General features: G+C 36.4%; 3 protein-coding genes across 3 annotated transcripts; all 3 read left to right on the forward strand.

Annotated features, from left to right (window-relative positions):
* The first annotated feature begins 204 nt into the window (after positions 1-204).
* On the forward strand, positions 205-5,617 carry LOC140819038 (protein ENHANCER OF LHP1 1-like). The gene is given in 13 exon segments (XM_073179048.1): positions 205-594; positions 987-1,243; positions 1,245-2,093; positions 2,267-2,443; positions 2,596-2,709; positions 2,855-2,959; positions 3,438-3,572; positions 3,653-3,708; positions 3,788-3,890; positions 3,975-4,091; positions 4,333-4,459; positions 4,688-4,818; positions 4,898-5,617. Coding segments are annotated over 13 exon segments (3,000 nt in total). The 5' UTR covers positions 205-314; the 3' UTR covers positions 5,447-5,617.
* Positions 5,618-5,828: 211 nt separating this feature from the next.
* LOC140819039 (calcium sensing receptor, chloroplastic) lies at positions 5,829-8,563 on the forward strand. The gene is made up of 6 exons (XM_073179049.1): positions 5,829-6,162; positions 6,441-6,686; positions 6,961-7,153; positions 7,682-7,823; positions 7,930-8,061; positions 8,164-8,563. The coding sequence occupies exons 1-6, from the start codon at positions 5,917-5,919 to the stop codon at positions 8,399-8,401; spliced, it is 1,197 nt and encodes a 398-aa protein (XP_073035150.1). The 5' UTR covers positions 5,829-5,916; the 3' UTR covers positions 8,402-8,563.
* Positions 8,564-9,220: 657 nt separating this feature from the next.
* Positions 9,221-17,763, forward strand: LOC140819369 (probable acyl-activating enzyme 17, peroxisomal). Its single transcript, XM_073179430.1, is given in 16 exon segments — positions 9,221-9,372; positions 9,374-9,543; positions 9,993-10,122; positions 10,216-10,466; positions 11,131-11,335; positions 12,103-12,143; positions 12,846-12,971; positions 13,490-13,563; positions 14,318-14,499; positions 14,501-14,539; positions 15,087-15,181; positions 16,057-16,273; positions 16,526-16,651; positions 16,747-16,845; positions 17,243-17,461; positions 17,536-17,763. Coding segments are annotated over 16 exon segments (2,178 nt in total). The 5' UTR covers positions 9,221-9,279; the 3' UTR covers positions 17,647-17,763.
* The last annotated feature ends 828 nt before the right edge of the window (positions 17,764-18,591 follow it).

Genomic DNA, 18,591 nt, shown 5'->3' on the forward strand with positions numbered 1-18,591 from the left:
AATTAAATAATTAAAATACAAAAATTGCATCTCATTGATAAATAACAATGAAACTTTAGTATTTAATTATTATTTGAATTTCCAAACTCTTTGATAATGATAATAATAATAATTTAAAGAAAAAATAAATATTTGAAAAACAGCCAAACATGGCCCAATCGGTCAACTCAATTCCCGCGAAGAGCCCAAAGCTTTCAAAGGCCATTCTCCCGCCAATGGATTCTCTGCTTATGTTCCTTTACTTCCATTTTCCCCCTTCGATGGAACCCTAGAGAGGAGACTAGATTCTAGCCCTAACGAAGGAAGCAAAGAAGATGAAGATCCGGACGATGAAGCTCCGAGAAGCCCACAAGAATGGTGAAGATGGGGAGTCCTCCTTCTGCTCCGTTCTCTGGGACTCCAAAGCCGAGCACTTAGTAACGGCATCGTCCGCCGACAACTCGATCTGCATTCACGATTCTGTTTCGCCGTCGAATCCGCCGAAGTTTCTTAATAATCATCGTGAGGGTGTCACGGTTTTGGCCCTTAGTCCGAATTCCACCTGCCTCGCTTCTGGTTCTCTAGACCATTCCGTTAAGCTATACAAATTTCCTGGTAATATTTATTTTTCATTTGCTACAAGAGCTAGCTAGATTACGATTTTGGGGGTCTTTTGTCTGAATTTGATGGTTGCCAGTATGATTTTTGTAAGCTTATAATTATGCAGGAAGCGATCAATTGAGATGTGGAAAATGTAAATGTGAGATATATCTTATGTTTTCTAAATAACTCTGGATTGTAGAGTTTGGATGTGCACTGCTAAAGCTGACTGTTACAAATTTCCGGCACATAGTTTTTTTTATGTACTTTAATTTTCCCGCATTTTCAGTCTTTTTGTCTCTTATTCCCTTTGTAATCTCACGATACTATTTCTTTACTTGGATCAAGGAACTTTACCTTCTACGAAGGTAACTGTGTACTTATGCTACATAATCATCTTTCTGCAGGTGGAGATTTTGAGACCAACATCACTAGATTCACGTTACCCATCCGCACTCTCGCTTTCAACAAATCTGGAACAGTTTTGGCTGCTGCTGGTGATGATGAGGGCATAAAACTTGTGAATACAATTGATGGTACGATTGCTAGAGTTCTCAAAGGACATAAAGGATCTATCACTAGCATAGCTTTTGATCCGAAGAATGAATACTTGGCTTCACTCGATTCGATTGGGACTGTCATTTACTGGGAACTTCAGTCTGGAAGTACCCTTCCATGTCCTGAAAGCTATAGCTCCTAATAATGGTTCTGATGTTTCAGTAATGAATATACTTGCATGGAGTCCTGATGGAGAAATATTAGCAGTACCAGGTCTGAAAAACGACGTTGTAATGTATGATAGAGACACTGCTGAGAAGTTGTATTCTCTTCGAGGGGATCATCTACAACCTATTTGTTTCTTAACTTGGTCACCTAATGGGAAATATTTGGCTACTTCTGGTTTAGACAAACAGATTCTTATCTGGGATGTTGATAAGAAGCAGGACATTGATAGGCAGAAATTTAGTGAGTACATATCTTGCATGGCATGGAAACCACATGGCAATGCTCTTGCAGTTATTGATATTACGGGGAAGTATGGGGTGTGGGAGCCAGCTGTACCATCACCAATGAAGTCTCCAACTGAAGATATTCCTGGATTGCATTCAAATAATGGAAATGGCTTTCTGTTGTTTGATGAGGAAGAAGAACCTAGTGCATCAGGTAGTTTAAGTGATCTTAATGAAGATAGTTTTGATGAATCATTGCCGCCCAGCAGAAAAAGGCTACGTCAACAACAGAAACACGAGGATGAACGGAAAGAAGATAGTGATGATGAGTTGGAATCAATTCTAAAGTTTGAATCTCGCAAAAAGTCCTACCATAGTAAAAAAGATGACCTTGCTAATGGGAAGATTGGGTCAAGAAATGTGATATCAAATGTGGGGCCAAAAATGCAAGAAGCTTTTCAGCCAGGAGCTACTCCTGCAAAGGATGGAAAGAGAAACTTTCTGTGCTACAATATGCTTGGAAGTATAACCACAATGGAGCATGATGGGTATTCACATATAGAGGTATTCTGAACTTTTTTTTTGAAAACAAGGTATTCTGAACTTAAGGAAGCAAAAAGGAAGAATGATAAACCGAATCTCCTTTTATAGATAATTAAGACGAAGAGATCGATGCATGAGACTTGCTTTAACTGGAGTGAGGTTTGTTAACAGAATTAATTCATGATTAACTGCAGATAGATTTCCACGATACTAGCAGTGGTCCACGTGTTCCTGCTATGACTGATTATTTTGGTTTCACAATGGCTTCTATAAGTGAAAATGGCTGTGCATTTGCTAATCCATGCAAAGGAGAGAAGAATATGAGCACACTTATGTTTCGCCCATTTAGTACCTGGGCTAATAACAGTGAGGTTAGCCCTCTTCAGCATAATCCTATCATGCATTATCACCTCCATGCATCCCACTATCATAGATGTTCTAATTGACTTCCCTTGTTTTGTGATTTGACAAAATAAATGTCTAGTCAACCATAGCTGATGTTAATCTCTTTGTGCAAATTTAGTGGTCTATGCGATTTGAGGGGGAAGAAATCAGAGCAGTAGCATTAGGAAATTCGTGGGTTGCTGCTGTAACCAGCATTAATTTTCTCCGCATCTTCACTCATGGTGGTTTGCAGGTTTGAGAAATTTTTATCATTAGTTTCTGAATTTCGTTGACTAGTCCAACAAAATTTTCCAACATTGTACTTACAAATAATTCAATGGACGCTTTAATACTAGACTTTTCTTTTTGCAATCTGACATCTTAATATCACTTGTTAGAGGTATATACTCTCTCTTGATGGACCAGTGGTTACAGCAGCGGGCTTCAAGGATGAGCTAGCGGTTGTCATGCACATTTCCCCTTCTCTACCTTCAGAAGAGCAGGTACCACAAAAAATGTTCTTTTGATGTTTGTCTAGAATAAAATACAATACGGCAGTGTTCTATTTTCGTGAGTTTGGAAGGGGTCTATTTTTTTATGCATAAAAAAAATTTCAAGCGGGCATACACCTGTTTCTGAAAGCTGGAGGTAATTTCATCTGAAAGTTTGATAATTGATTTATAAGTCAATAGTTGCACTAAGTATGATCTTAAACCTTGATTCTTGGATCCATCAATATCATAAGATGTCACTGATCATAATATACAAAAGAAAAGAACAAAGTTATTGAAATCTTGGATTTGATATTGAAAACCTATCCTTGATGGCCTTAAAGAAGCATACCAGGATTTCCAAAATCCTCATTGCTTATTCAGTCATTGCGTGAGACAAGGCATACTTTGTTCATTTATTATGTTATGAAGTTTGAATTATGTTCCAAAGGTCAGCTTGTTCTGACTTTTAAAACATTTCCTCTTGCAGATGCTTGAATTTAAAGTGTTCAACATTCAGAATGGGACACAACCTCTCAGAGGAAGACTTCCATTGACTCCTGGGTCTTGTTTAACATGGTTTGGTTTTAGTGATGATGGACAACTAAGTTCGTTTGATTCCAAGGTGCAAAACTCTGACCTCAAATGCATGACTTTTTTTTAAAAAATGTATACATCTGAGTTTTAAATTAAACATAAGTGTAGGGTGTCTTGAGGGTGTACACAAATCTATATGGGGGTAGTTGGCTCCCACTCTTCAGGTACCAGTAATATTTTTAAAGCGTACATCTTTTATCAAAATTTTTATCAATACATAGGTATAAAACTCGCACTTATCAGTGCCAGCAAATTAAACAAGTCTGAGGAAAATTTTTGGGTCGTTGGACTGAACACAAGCAAGTTATTTTGCATTGTCTGCAAGTCTCCTGAATCCTTCCCTCAGGTATTATGGTTATTCATAAACTGCAGTCTTGCTAAGTCAGCATCTTATCTTCAAAGAATTATATTTTCATTTGTCTTTTCTCAGTGCACTCCCAAGCCCGTCCTCACCTTGCTAGACTTAACATTTCCTCTCGCTTCTTCTGACCTGGGCGCAGATAGTCTCGAGAATGAATTTATCATGCACAACATGCATCTCTCCCAGGCAAGTTTACTTTATTCGATGGATTTGCTTTTTGTTGTCTATAGATCATTATAAGATTAATAAGATATCAATATCATCAAATGGTTCTGCTATAGCGCCAATGCTATGTTAGATAATCAGACTAAGAATTGTATAATGTTTAGACAGTAAACAGATGAATTTACTTAATTTCATTCTCTGTGCTTTCTTCTGGAATCTATTAATGTATTGTTGCTGATAATCAATGCCGATATTTTCACAGATTCAGAAAAGCATAGAAGAAATGGGAGCTCTTGGCCATGATATAACCTCTCTTGATGATGAGGCCTTTGGTCTGGAAACTTCCTTAGATAGATGCATCTTGAGGCTCATTGCGTCCTGTTGCAATGGTGAGTGTTTCACACTAGCATAAATTGATTAAAATTGTTGGTCTCGGAATTTGTTCTTGGATTCGCGTGTCAATGGGAAATAAAAAAGAGAATGAAATTGATGCATCATATGACTCAAACTAGACTGGGAGTAAAGAGTGTGCATCAATCTTGATGGTTTCATTTCCCTTTTCCCTTGGTTTCAAATGAAACACCAGAATAACCGAATATGTTGTGTACTTTTTTCAGGCGATAAACTTGTAAGAGCAACCGAACTTGTGAAACTTCTTTCACTAGAAAAATCTGTAAGAGGTGCCATAAAGCTTGTGACAGCATTAAAACTGCCAAATCTGGCTGAACGATTCAATAACATACTCGAGGTGAGACCCCAACCGAGTTCTTACTGGTGGCTTTATACATTTCGCTTACTTCGAATATTCTCAAATTTTACAATTGTAGGAAAAATTGCTCAATGAAGCCGCTGGTAACACAGTCCTCCCTCACATCAAATCAAGCAGTGAAGGTTCTATCGGAGCTAATAATGCTGCATCCACCAAGTTCTTTACAGCACCAGATATCAGTAAAACATCAGATAACACCATGTCACCTCCATTAAACACAACGTCGTCCACCATCTTGACAAGGAAACAAAATGTGGAGGGGCCAGCCATAGATGCAATTGGAACACAAGAAGACGTTACCAAAACATCAAACATTTTACCTCCATCAAACAAACTGTCGTCCACCTTCTTCGCAAGGAAACAAAAAGCAGAGGAGCCAGCCAAAGACTCAAATGGAACAAAGGAACATGATCAAACTACAGCACCAGGAAAGACCATTGAAGTGAGGAATTCGAGGAGTTTGAAGGATATCAACAGTGTAAAAGAAACCAAGTCAAGAGAGACGAATCAACAAATCCCTAGTCGCCCCTCCAACCCTTTCGCCAAGTCATCCAACAACCAAGAAACTAGCTCTTTGCTTGATTCTCTCAAGAAGATGAAAGGTTGACAGCAAACGTAGAGAGTTACTATCAAATGCTTTATTTGCTGCTTGTTGATGCAAAAGGCGGTTGTTCATCCTGGAAAAAAGCAGACCATTTGCCAATGCAAACCATTTGTAAATTGTGAGCTTTGGTTAGGAAATTTGTTTTCTTTATAAAAAAATTTCCTAGTTCATGTACCATTCTTTGTTTTCACTTAATACGAGAGTTGATTTCTTAATCTAATACTATAATTATAAATTTTATCGTCTCACGGCGAGCAACTAAATGATCTAAAAAAGAAAAGACACTACTAAATCCCAAAATCTAATCTTGAACGCCACGTGGCTTGAACTTAGAGGTCAGTTCATAGTACAACTGCCACGTTGGGTTCATATTTAATTACCAGAATAATGGAATTTCTACAATCACTACCGGTCATTTGCCTGGACCAATTCACACCAACCAAAGTGTGAGTGGTGGCAGGAGGCCTTAGGTGATGGCCCTCAGAGCAACAGCCACCGCGCGACCACCGTGTTGTCCACCTGTCCCGCCGCCGTCCGTGTCGCCGCTGAAGACTTCCATTCATACAACTAATCTCAGTATTTCAAAGCCTCAATCGAAACCCAACTCTTTGTTACTGTCTGCTACAACTGCATTGCCCCTCTTTGCTCCCTTTGCCGTGCCTCTTGAAGCCAGAGCTGTAACACTTCCCAAGGAACAGATTGTTTCTTCTATCGATAAGGCACAATTTCCCATTCAGTTTAATCTTTTGGTTTAATGGATATAGTTTGTGAAAAATAAAGTTTTTGTTATGTTTTTCAATTTCACATATATCCCAATTCTTGGAATTTCTTTTAGTTGCTGATTTTTGTGTTTAGCTCCAACTTCACTAATCTTCATAGAATGTTTTAGTTTCAGAGGAAGATTGAGGGCTCTTTCATCCATACCAATAACACATTTTTCTGGAGAAAATAAATGATACCCATTTCTTGAAACCTCATAGTTTTCTTGGTTTTTCAGGTGGCGACAACTATTGATCAAGTTTTAGATGTGGGATCTAATATTTTCGGTGTTGCTGGACAAGTGATTGGAGCTGTTGTTAAAGCTGTGAAGCCGGGTGTTGATGCAACACTGCCAATTTTAAAGCAAGCTGGAGACGAGGCGGTGAAGATAGCTTCTCCTGTGTTTTCCGAGGCTTCTAAGAAAGCCCAAGAAGCCATTGAAAGTTCCGGAATCGACACTGAGCCAGTGAAAACAGTAGCTAAGGTAAACTTGCGATGATTTATGAGAAAGTTAATTGTTAGTGCCATTGTGCTTTGTCAAGTACTTTATGTAGTATTCGTCTAAATGTACATTATGCACTCAATAAGGTAATTAAGTGTGTTGAATGCTTACCAGACAGGATGGTTTCTCATCTATAATAGAAAAACTCAAGTTTCATGTGTAGTTTTCCTAAAATTCTTGTCACCTTCAAGATGCATCGGCTCGCCTCCTCAACATAATTTTTGGGTCCCCGCTAAATGATCATTTTTTGTTGTAGACGGTAGTTGATGCGGCGCAGCAAACAACACAAGTTATTGTTAAGGCCAAACCAGTAGCCGTTTCCACCGCGGAAACCATATTATCTGCAGAGCCCAGTGTGATCTTAGGGACTGGTGGTGCGCTAGTTCTTGCGTATTTCTTGCTCCCTCCCGTCTTTTCTGCCATCTCTTTCAAATTTCGGGGTTACCAAGGTAACTTATCTGTGCTTATCCATTTGAGCATCTCTAGTTTCCTCAATAGCATGGTTAAATATTAGGGGACTACTCTGCTTACTCTATGAATTGAATGAACTAAGAAATTTTCCTGCTTATAAAGACTGGAAAATCGAATTATTTTAAGTCCTCAAGCCTGTGGGATTGGCATGAATACGAAATATTTTCAAATACCTCATCATCTTGCTGACTAAGTTGACCTGCAATGTATTCCATGAATCGATTGCCATCTTGCTGAGCTCCGAAAAATAATGCAGACCACTTAATGGCAGCAGTGTTCCTCCACTCCTGACAAGTACGGGAAATATCTGTATGAGATTCAAACTGAAAGGCACCTTAATGGTCTTGAGATGTGGGATACATGAGATATTTATCCGAGCTTTAGGCACTCTCTGAATTTCTTCTGAATTTTTCGACCCACATCATATTGTGCTTGCATGAAACTGAGCCAAGGACTAATGGCAATTATGGATTGAATTTTTTCATTTGTTTTGGATGCTTCTCCAGGTGATCTGACTCCTGCTCAAACCTTGGATTTGATGTCCACAAAGAATTACATGTTGATAGATATAAGGCCAGAAAAGGATAAAAGCAAGGATGGCACCCCTCGCCTTCCCTCAAACGCGAAAAACAAATTGATCTCCATCCCGTATGTTGTACACTTTTTCTATATAGACTATATCAATTTTATTTTTGTAAAGTGGTTCTTAGGCAGTTGATCGAAGTTAATTTTTCTTCTCCCTCGACTATTAAAGTTTAGAAGATTTACCGAGCAAGCTGAAAGGTCTGGTCAGAAGTACCAAGATAGTGGAAGCTGAACTCGTTGCACTGAAGATATCTTATCTCAAGAAGATAAGCAAAAGTTCCAACATCGTCATAATGGACTCGTGAGTGAAAACTGGACCTTAAACTTGTATCTTTCTTGTAATTCTTGTCTGTACACAAAGGCGCGCCGCCCCCCATTCTCATGCGGACAAATGGTCGTCCAGGTATACAGATTCAGCAAAAATAGTAGCTAGAGCGCTGACAAGTCTCGGGTTCAAGAATTGCTGGATCATGAGTGGCGGCTTTTGTGGTGGCAATGGCTGGTTGCAGAGCCGATTAGGGGCGGATACTGCTAGTTTCGCCGTAGCTGAAGTTATATCACCTTCGAAAGTTATCACGACACCAACTCGCAGATTCGGCACACCAAGCTCGGCCAAGTTACTTCCGGGTGGCTCTGATTAAGTGTAGAATTCTTTTTTCAAATGATTTTTCGAGGGAAAATCACATCAACAATTTAAAAAAACGAAGATCATAATGTTCTGAAAATCAGAGATAAAATCTGTTACCGCTGTGATAAATGTACTTGATTTTCTTATCATAGTATTATTCTGTTATTACTTTTTATAGAGTTTTTGAAATTTTCATATGTAAGGAAGACAATGAATCAATCTTATTATTATATATATACAAATATATCATAATAATATATATTATTAATATTTATTTTTGTTTTTTTATCATATAGAATAATGAATAACTTCATTTCTGATCTTAGTTCATAATATTTAAAAATTAAAACAATTTTATTATATTATAATATGATTTTTCTATAATGAGTTGAATAGCAATTAATAGATTTCAAATGATAATATTTTGTATATCTAAATATCGTTTATATATATGAGACGGAATCACGAATTTTTATCTGTGAGACAATCTAACGAATCTTTATTTGTGAGACATGTCAACCTTATTTATATTCAAAACAAAAATTAATACTCTTAGCATAAAAAATAATATTTTTTCATGGATGATTCAAATAAGATATCCGTTTCATAAAATACGACTCGTGACTCGTGAGACCGTCTCACACAAATTTTTACCATAAAATATTAATAAGGTAGAACAATAAATGTAAAGTTTTTGTTAGTTTTTACAATTCATATAAAAATCAATATTATTTTTTGAAAATCAATTGTCAATGTTGTATTTTGACAATTTTACATATTTATTTATTTATTTATTATATATAATATAATTATATAAAATATTTTGGGCTATAGAGCTTATTCTTGTTGTTGGCAGTGGCACAGAGATAGCGTGGAAAGAAGATTGGGAGAATGGCGAGTGAAAGTTACAAGTCCCTCGACTGTATCACCGCCGAGGATATATCGGCGCTGGGCATTCCTGACGATGTTTCCGATCAACTTCATCCGCAAACTCGCCGGAATAATCCGTAGTTCCGGTGCTGGAACTCCCAAGACTTGGCACGACATCTCCAAGCACCTTCTCACTCCGGAGCTTTCATTTTCTTTGCATCAGATGATGTACTACGGCTGCTACAAAAACTTTGGACCCGACCCGCCGGCTTGGTCGCCGGACTCGTATGTATAATTTCATTTTTGCTTCCGGTGCGATTGCGAGCGACCTTGACGAAGTTATAACTAGTAGTACTCAAACACTTTGTACTTTTTTCCAACATCGTTTATTGGAAAAAAATTGCGACATGATTCAATCTTGGTCACTTTACATTTTCGTCTCTCTTTCTGACTCCATCGATTAGATAAAGCATTAGTTGTTGTTTTTTTTTTTTGGTTTTTTGTTGCCTATTTATCGCATTATTTTCTCATATTTAGCTACGTAGAAGTCGACAGGATTGCTTACTTATTGTAGAAAGGATTGATCATTTGTATGGTTGCAGTTATACTAGCACACAAGAAATAGAAATTGCAAAATAAGTGAAATAGGTGTACTTTAGAGATACAAGATCAAGATAGTTATTCAAATATTTGGATCTGCATTTTAAACTAATCATGATGAATGTTGTATACAGTGGTAGTGCAAATGCGACTAATGTTGGACGACTACTGGTGAAGCATGGAAGTGAATTCTTTGGGACAAAATATGTGGATCCTATTTCAAGCTTCATTGATTTTCAGGAATTTTCAGTCTCAAACCCTGAGGTTGGAATGTATTGATAGGTTGAGTACTTGTACTTGATAATTAAAGATGCAAGTACATTTTTCCATCTGATGTTTCTTCTTTGCGTTTGTTAGGTTTATTGGAAAACTGTACTAGCGGAAATGAAGATCTCATTTTCAGTTCCTCCTGAATGCATTTTGCATGAGGGTCCTACTTACCCTGGTGGTCACTGGCTTCCTCAGGCGTGCACCAATCCAGCAAAGAATTGCCTGAATCCAAGTGGTGAAAGGACTCTTGATGACACTGCCTTGATATGGCGGTATGAAGGAGAAGATGAGTCACCAGTGAATAAAATGACCCTCAAGAAGCTGCGTGCTGAAGTTTGGTATGATATTTTTGTGTCGAGTACTTTGTTGTTGTGATTGTTTTGTTGTGATATTTTTTTGGTAAATGTTTGGAATGTCTGATAAGCTAAGGTGAAACGCCCTGTAAAGTTGCGTCTGCTGCAATCTCGATAGCAACTACTGGACATCCCAACTTTGAGACCACAATCAGGCAAACTGTAGAGCAGGGGATCACACATTTGAATTATTTGGCAGTCAAATGTATAAGAGTTGATTTAATTTTTATAATTGGATTCATCTCTTGATTTTGTTGATAAGAGATGTAGCAGATGCTGAAGCAGAAACCATGTAGATAACACCATCTATTTCATAAAATTGGCATCAAATAGGTTCTCTGAACTAAATGAGAGCTTTTAAGGTCAATTATCAGCCTTGAGAAGGCTAAAATATCTTTTTCCTTAAAGCCTTGTGTGTTGTACCATTTTTACAATTTTACTGAAAAGTAATTTTTATTCGTGTTTTTCTCAGTCCTAGGAGAAACTCATTTATATTTTCAATCATTTTTTAAAGTGGGTTTCTTGAGCTTTAATATATTTTTTGTATCATCCACATTATCTTTGTGTTCTTTGCTGCTCATTGTCTCAAGAGATCTAAATGTTTAGTGTTTGGATTATATGAAACACCGCGTACTATCTTTTTTCCTAGGCATGTTGCTTATGCAATTGAAACCCTGGCTTTGAAGAAAGGATCAGCTATTGCCATAGATATGCCCATGGATGTCAATTCTGTGGTGATCTACCTGGCCATAGTACTTGCTGGTTACGTTGTTGTGTCTATTGCTGATAGTTTTGCATCAACTGAAATATCTGCAAGGCTCAAAATATCGAAAGCCAAAGCCATTTTTACTCAGGTTATTCCCTTTATCCAATAGAAGAGCATCATGGTAGCTTATAGTGTTTCTTAAACTCGAAATATCAAGCCACTACCTAAGAGTATTTTCTACATGAAACGAGTTTGAACTATCAAAGACTTTCTTCGTGAGTCTGTTCTCCCCATGAACCAGAGAATTCCTGATGATACTGATAGATCGTTAGGCAAGTTATGAGCCTATAGTTTTCAATGGTAAAGCTTACCCACTGATGACAACCACACTTCACACTTCCATGATCATGACGAGAAAAACTGGTCTTTCCAGATGAACCTGAAGAAACTTAGGTGCTAAAACATGATTATTTCGTGACCTTCACAATTGTCAGTACAATTTCAAGAAGTTTACGTAATTATTGTATTCTCCCTGCCAATGAACTTAATCTCCAAAATTCTTGTTTATCCTTGCCTCTTACTTTAAAAGTCAGCCTTAGTGTTTTTAATATCTTCTTGGGAAGTACAACAAATATATAGTTCTGTTGTTTGACTTTTAGCAATAGACAGCTCTCTGCGTTTCGGGAATTATCAGTTGTCACTTTGTATTTTATTACGACTGATGGAATTGATATGTTCTCCCTATTATACATTGTAGTTGTTCTAACATTAGTCATATTTGGATAACAAATCAGTTACAATTTTGAAATGTATTCTGGTTGGAAACATGTTGAAGGGACATATTCTCCTGCATTAACATATCTTTGTTTCTTTCTCCTAATTTTGTTCTCTCACCCTTCCTGCTATCATATCTAGGATCTTATCATTCGTGGTGATAAAAGAATTCCTTTATACAGGTAAACTTTCACTCTTTTATTTTGTCTTTATCTCTCTCTTTACCCTCCCACCATCCCCAGTTTTTGTCATTCTAGCTCTATGACCTCTATAACCATATATATGTTGGATGATAAATCGTAAATAAAGGAAAGTAAGACCAAGGAGGAACTGGCAAAATTTTATATCAAGATGTTAACTAGCAAATTTTGGTCAAGGATGCCCCTATCTGTTCGAGTTGGGAAATTCATGAAAATGGAGAGAACAGTATTTTACTCTATTTGTAAAGCAGACCCCTCTGACTTTGAATAAAAGGCTCTGCATTGAAATCTCCTATAAAATAGCTACCTGCGACAGTATACAACTGATCTTCAGTGATCTTTTAGGTCAAATATTTTCTTTGACTGTTCGCCCACGAAAGAGAAGTGTTGATAATGATTTGCTACTTAATTTCCACCTCAAAATACATCAATCTGTTGTGCATTTGCTATTCTACTACTTGTATTTGACACAAGGAAGTCAGTTTCGTAGGGAAGTTGCTACTACTGCCATCACTTTGTGTCCTTGTTACTTTTATCATGTTTAGTTGTTCTTCCTAGTCAAATTTAAGCAATCTCAGTTGTCAAATTACCTCTGCCACTACATCCAGAGTCCTTTGATTTCCCACTATATTTTTATCCACTGTTACTATCATTCTTTTACCATATTTATTGTTAATACCGCAGTCGAGTTGTTGATGCTCAATCCCCGATGGCAATTGTAATTCCAACTGAAGCCTCCAACTTCAGTACGAAATTGCGTGATAAGGACATTTCGTGGCATGATTTTCTTGAAAGAGCAAATGTTTCAAAGTAAGCATATTGATCAATATTATTTTTTATGGTATTTGCTTGAACTCCTCTATTCTAGATAGCAAACCATATGAAATTTATTCTTTCTTGTTCCACAGAAGTATGAGAATTTATTTATTGGTTGTTGAAACTTCATTCTACCTGAATTTTTGTTATATGATGTACTGATTTTTTTGTGATATAATGTAAGCTCTCCTACTCTGAGTTCCAGAACAAGTTTAAATGGAAGTATAGTGTTATGGAATTGCTTTTAAATAGAATATTCCCTCTATTCATTCACATTTTCCCTCTGTTGTTGTTTCCAAATAAAACTTTATTATGTAAAACAAACAATAAATTCTATCATCATTTACGCACCCCTCAAATTTTGTTATGCATTCTCATCATGTCAAGGAGACTTATGATTCACTAGTAGTGATAAACAGTTCAGGAATAGCGTTAAAGAGTCATCTTAGAATCTTGTTAATATGAACAACTCAAACTTTACTCTCTCATACCAACACGATAGAAACTTGCAGAGATATCCAGTTTGTTGCTGTTGAACAATCAGTTGACGCATTCACTAATATTCTTTTCTCATCAGGAACTACAGGTAAGTTGGGGATTTAAAGTTTCCTGCTTGTTTCAGAATGTTTTTCTAAAACAACGATTTTATAGTCTTGTACTCAAACTGAAAGCTGCAATAAGAAATACCTTGACCTTACCCCCTTGTCTTTCACATGCTGACATGCTAATCTCCAAAAGTGTCATGGTAAATTTTCGGTCATATCTGTACCACAATGATCTGTCATTTCATAGTCATAATCGCAATCAAGAAATACCTAGCCCCTTGTCTGTCATATACTGTAATGCAAGTCTCCAAAATTTTGTCATGTTAAAATGTTTGGTGATATCTGCTCCACCTTTGCACTGCTTCAGATGATGTAACATAAAGTTTATCTGTTACTGAATTTTATGTAGTGCAATTTAAGGGTAGCATTACATTTCAATTCTCCCAGCGCTCTCCATTGGACTATAATAACCAAAAATTGTCAGTGATGAATAATAAATGGTGAACTTCAAATTTATTTCTAAGAAGCTTTTCTGGTACCTAACCATAAATTTTTTTTGTCGAACATCAAGTATTTGACTTCTTATGCTTCAGTAGCAGGATGGAGTACTAACATACATCAGTCCTTGATTTTGTCCTTGTGAGTGAAGTTTCTTCATTGGCCTTTTATAGGCATGCTTTATAATCTTACTGGCAGCTTTCTAAAGTTAATTTGGCAGAAACTGCTGTATGTCTTAAGAATTTTCCTACAAATGCAAGAAACTATCAGACTAACTGTGGTTTTCATATACCCCAGGGGATCCAAAGGCAATCCCATGGACTGTTGCTACCCCATTCAAAGCTGCCGCCGATGGTTGGAGCCATATGGATATTCGCCAAGGTGATATAGTTTCTTGGCCCACTAATCTTGGGTGGATGATGGGTCCTTGGCTTGTTTATGCTTCACTTCTAAATGGTGCTTCTATGGCTCTTTATAATTGGATCTCCCCTTGGTTCTGGGTTTGCCAAATTTGTCCAGGTGAGATAGTAATTGATATTGTTTTATTGTTTAGAGGTGCATTTTGGTGAGAACTTTATATGAAAATTGTGGATTGTATACAACCTTTATACCTTCCAATCTAAGTAACATCATCTGCAGTTTTGCATTACATTTTGAAAATGAAAAAAGAAACAGAAGGGTTTGTTACTAGCTCATATCAAAAGACAAGGTAAAAGTAATGATTATTTGAACTTCAAATTTAATCAGCGTACTTGATATTGCTTTATACTTATATTTTATTTATACCATCAACTTACTTTCTTGATTTGTAGGCAACAGGGATAAATAAAGGAACAAATTATGAATGATGGTAAATATGACGTGAAAGAAGAGAGAATAATCACGTCTTTTTTCATTCTTCTTTTTATACTTATAATATTGTAGAGTAGTTAAAAATTTATATCAATTAGGGCATATTATGTATGAAGGCACACATAAAGTTTGAATCAATTTGTCCTGTGGTTTGGTTTAATTTGGTCTTACCTTTTTGTTTCGCACTGATTCAAAAAAATATTGTACTTTTTAGGATGCAAAAGTTACAATGCTAGGTGTGATCCCAAGTATCGTAAGGGCATGGAAAAATACAAATTCAACAGCTAATTGTGATTGGTCAGCCATCCGGTAGGTGGGAATTTGTTTTGAGGTCATAGGTTGCTATTAAAAGTGACTTGTCTATTAATTTTTTTTAAATCTATTTATGGTTGTTAGAGTTTAGGTGGAGTGTGCAGCTTTAAAATCAGTAGGAACATCTGGAGATTAAAGTCATTGTATACTCGTATAAAAATGAAGAGTGAAAACTGAGATCTGATTGCTAACTGGCAAAATTTGAAGACTCTAAGTTGCTGGAATCATTTTTAGAAATAATTCTTCATTGTATTCAAGGACCGTACAAGATTCATTGAGATCTCTGGCAAAATGATGCATAATTCCTTAAGGAACTGGCGAAACAAATAGTAACTCATGCTATACTATAAGTACAAAATAATGGCTAATCAGAAACAGAGCTTAAATTTGGCAGGTTCTAGCTTGTTCTATCCGCAGATGCTTCAGATGTGAATCACCAATCAGAAAGGAAGAGAAATGAAACAAAAGTTTTTTCTGTGACATGAAAAATAAGTTAAAGAAGAAAAATAAAATTAATAACATGAGTTCACAGAAAAAAAAATTAGTAACATGAATTTGATCAGTCTGTGTTATGATTGAGAGTGTTGGAAATTGACTGGTTGAATCGCTAATATTAATTAACCCTGTTGGTACGTTATATTGATGCTTTGTTTTATTTTAAAAATCATCCGTCACTGTTCCTGTTCAGCTTTTAGTGAGTGAACCCATATCATATAGATTTCTCCTAGTTTTCTTAGAAATGATATCAGTCAGTTCTCTTATTTGTTTCACGAACCTGCTGCAGTGACTATGCACGTAATGTATGTTTATGCATTTAATGTTGTTAAAAATGTCCCTGATATAAATATAATGCATTTATTGACCTGTGATAGTTGCTTTGCATCCACGGGGGAGGCATCTAATGTGGATGAATACCTTTGGCTTATGGGAAGGGCTCAATACAAGCCTGTAATCGAATACTGCGGTGGCACTGAAATTGGTGGTGGATTTGTTACTGGTTCGTTGTTGCAAAATCAATCTCTTGCAGCATTTAGCACACCTGCGATGGGCTGTAGTCTATTTATACTTGGAGAGGATGGATTTCCAATTGTAAGAATCCCTGAAACTTGATCCTGAAACAACAATAGTTGTGTTCAGATTAGCTGCGCATGCTATTCAAATTATTCTTGGAAAATATTCAAATGTTCCAAGAGCATATGCGGTTAAGTTGATAGAAAATCTTCCATTTGTTCAGTATTTTGAATGAAATAAAAGGAAGATGAAGCATAGTGGCTGTTTCACTTTCCCTTCCCCCTGAGAAGTTCTTGTGAAATTACAATTTATATAATCTATTTTATGAAGCCATCAGATTCTCCTGGAATGGGTGAATTAGCCCTTGGTCCACTTATGTTTGGAGCTTCAAGCACGTTACTTAATGCAGACCACGATGATATCTACTTTAAGCATATGCCATCATGGAATGGAAAGGTGCACTGCTGACCATTTTTCTCTCCGACTCATACCATGAATTGTTAAAGCTATTTATTTCTTTTCAGTCTTTTTTCCTTATCTTTCCTTAACAGGTTCTCAGAAGACATGGTGATGTCTTTGAGCGCACTTCAAGAGGATACTATCGTGCACATGGTCGCGCTGATGACACTATGAATCTTGGGGGTATAAAGGTATGCCAGAGCTTCATACACTTGTTAAATTGATCAGATGTGGGAGTAAAAGGTGTTATTATACATGCTTTAAGCTCTGTTAGTAAGATTGAGCTGCCATGCGGAAATTGTTGCCCAAGCAAACATCAGGGATGTACTATTAGGCCTTGGGCCTGCAGGCCCTTGTGAGCAAAACTCTCTGTGATAGAATGTCAACTACTCTGATTCTGTTCCCATTTACAAAAGTAATATACCCATATTTTTAAGAGATTCACTTTATACCCCCTTATAAACATGTCCAAACTGCAAACCAATTTGTGATGGGTATTACATTACTTGAGCATTTCCCTGTTGGTTTACTTTCGTAAAGTCGTGATAGATGTAAAAATTTGATGCCACACTATCCTTTTCCATTCAGGTGAGCTCAGTTGAGATTGAGCGCATTTGTAATGCAGTCGACTCTGGTGTACTAGAAACAGCAGCAGTTGGCGTGCCACCTCCTGATGGTGGACCAGAGCGGTTAGTAGTAGTAGTTGTGCTGAAAGATCCTGAGCCTCACAAGCCATTACCGGACATGAGTAATTTAGCTGCAACTTTCAATTCAGCCCTTCAGAAAAAGTTGAACCCTTTGTTCAAGGTATGACATGATTCGTTTTCGGTCGTGTGCGTTTAAATCGGCCATTCCATTCTCATAAAGGACAGAACTTGCAGGTTTCTGCTGTAGTTCCCCTCCCTTCTCTTCCAAGAACCGCCACAAACAAAGTCATGAGAAGGGTTTTGAGACGGCAATTATCACAAAGTGACCAAAGTTCCAAATTGTGATGAATTTTTTAAATTCAATGTATATATTATATTGTTCATTGGTGAAAAGATAAAACTACTTGCCTACTTCATCTGTTCTTCATAAACCAAATTTACACATTTAATTATTGAGTAGGTCTTTCATAACACGGTCACACGGATCTTTATTCATGAGACGGATCAATCATGTCCATATTTACAATAAAAAGTAATATTTTTCGTGGGTGACTCATATAAAATATTCGTTTAACAAAATTGATCCGTGAGATCATCTCACAGGAGTTTTGTGTTAATTATTTACATTTTCTGAAAACTAATTTATTTTTTTTTAAAAAAAATTTCAGTATGGAAATGAATAAAATTATTCAATATATATCAACTCAAATTGGCCCAAATTGCCCATACAATTTTGTGGAGAGCCATATTTATTCTAAGTTCAGACGATAAGATTTAAGTAAATAATCAATATTAAGAATAAATATCCAATGGCATACTAAATTTTGCCTATTATTAAATTTTATTTATTTGTAATTAAATACTTTATTTACTCAAAAAATTTAAAATTAATTTAATTATAACAAATTAATCAAAGTTTTGGTTTCATTTTGAGCTAAAATTATTTTCTTAAAAAATACATTAGTCCAAGTATATTCACCTCAATTACATTTTTGCAATTAAGTAATTGTTGAGTTATATGTTCATAAAACCAAATTTATTTTTTAACTCAAATATATACTTATAATTCATGTAGTAAAACGGCCGATGACTTACCACTCATCTGACGTTGAGTTTGAGATTAGATCTCGAGTTACGAATCGACTTACCACTCATCTGATGTTAAGTTTGAGATTAGATCTCGAGTTTCGACCATTCGTAAAGTACTTGATTGAGCTAAATTTTTTGGGCTGAAATGCAAATGCAATTCCAATGTGAGATTCACATTTTGATGCTGTGATGAAAAATAAA

This window comes from Primulina eburnea, chromosome 18 (assembly GCF_022965805.1).
Source record: "Primulina eburnea isolate SZY01 chromosome 18, ASM2296580v1, whole genome shotgun sequence".
Classification (NCBI taxonomy): domain Eukaryota; kingdom Viridiplantae; phylum Streptophyta; class Magnoliopsida; order Lamiales; family Gesneriaceae; genus Primulina; species Primulina eburnea.

Bases quoted from the DNA above. Each gene is read 5' to 3' on its own strand.
- LOC140819039 (XM_073179049.1), top strand. From the start codon at position 5,917: ATGGCCCTCAGAGCAACAGCCACCGCGCGACCACCGTGTTGTCCACCT. The intron at 6,687-6,960 runs GTAAACTTGCGA...TTTTTGTTGTAG, and splicing joins CAGTGAAAACAGTAGCTAAG to ACGGTAGTTGATGCGGCGCA. The intron at 7,824-7,929 runs GTATGTTGTACA...CGACTATTAAAG, and splicing joins AACAAATTGATCTCCATCCC to TTTAGAAGATTTACCGAGCA.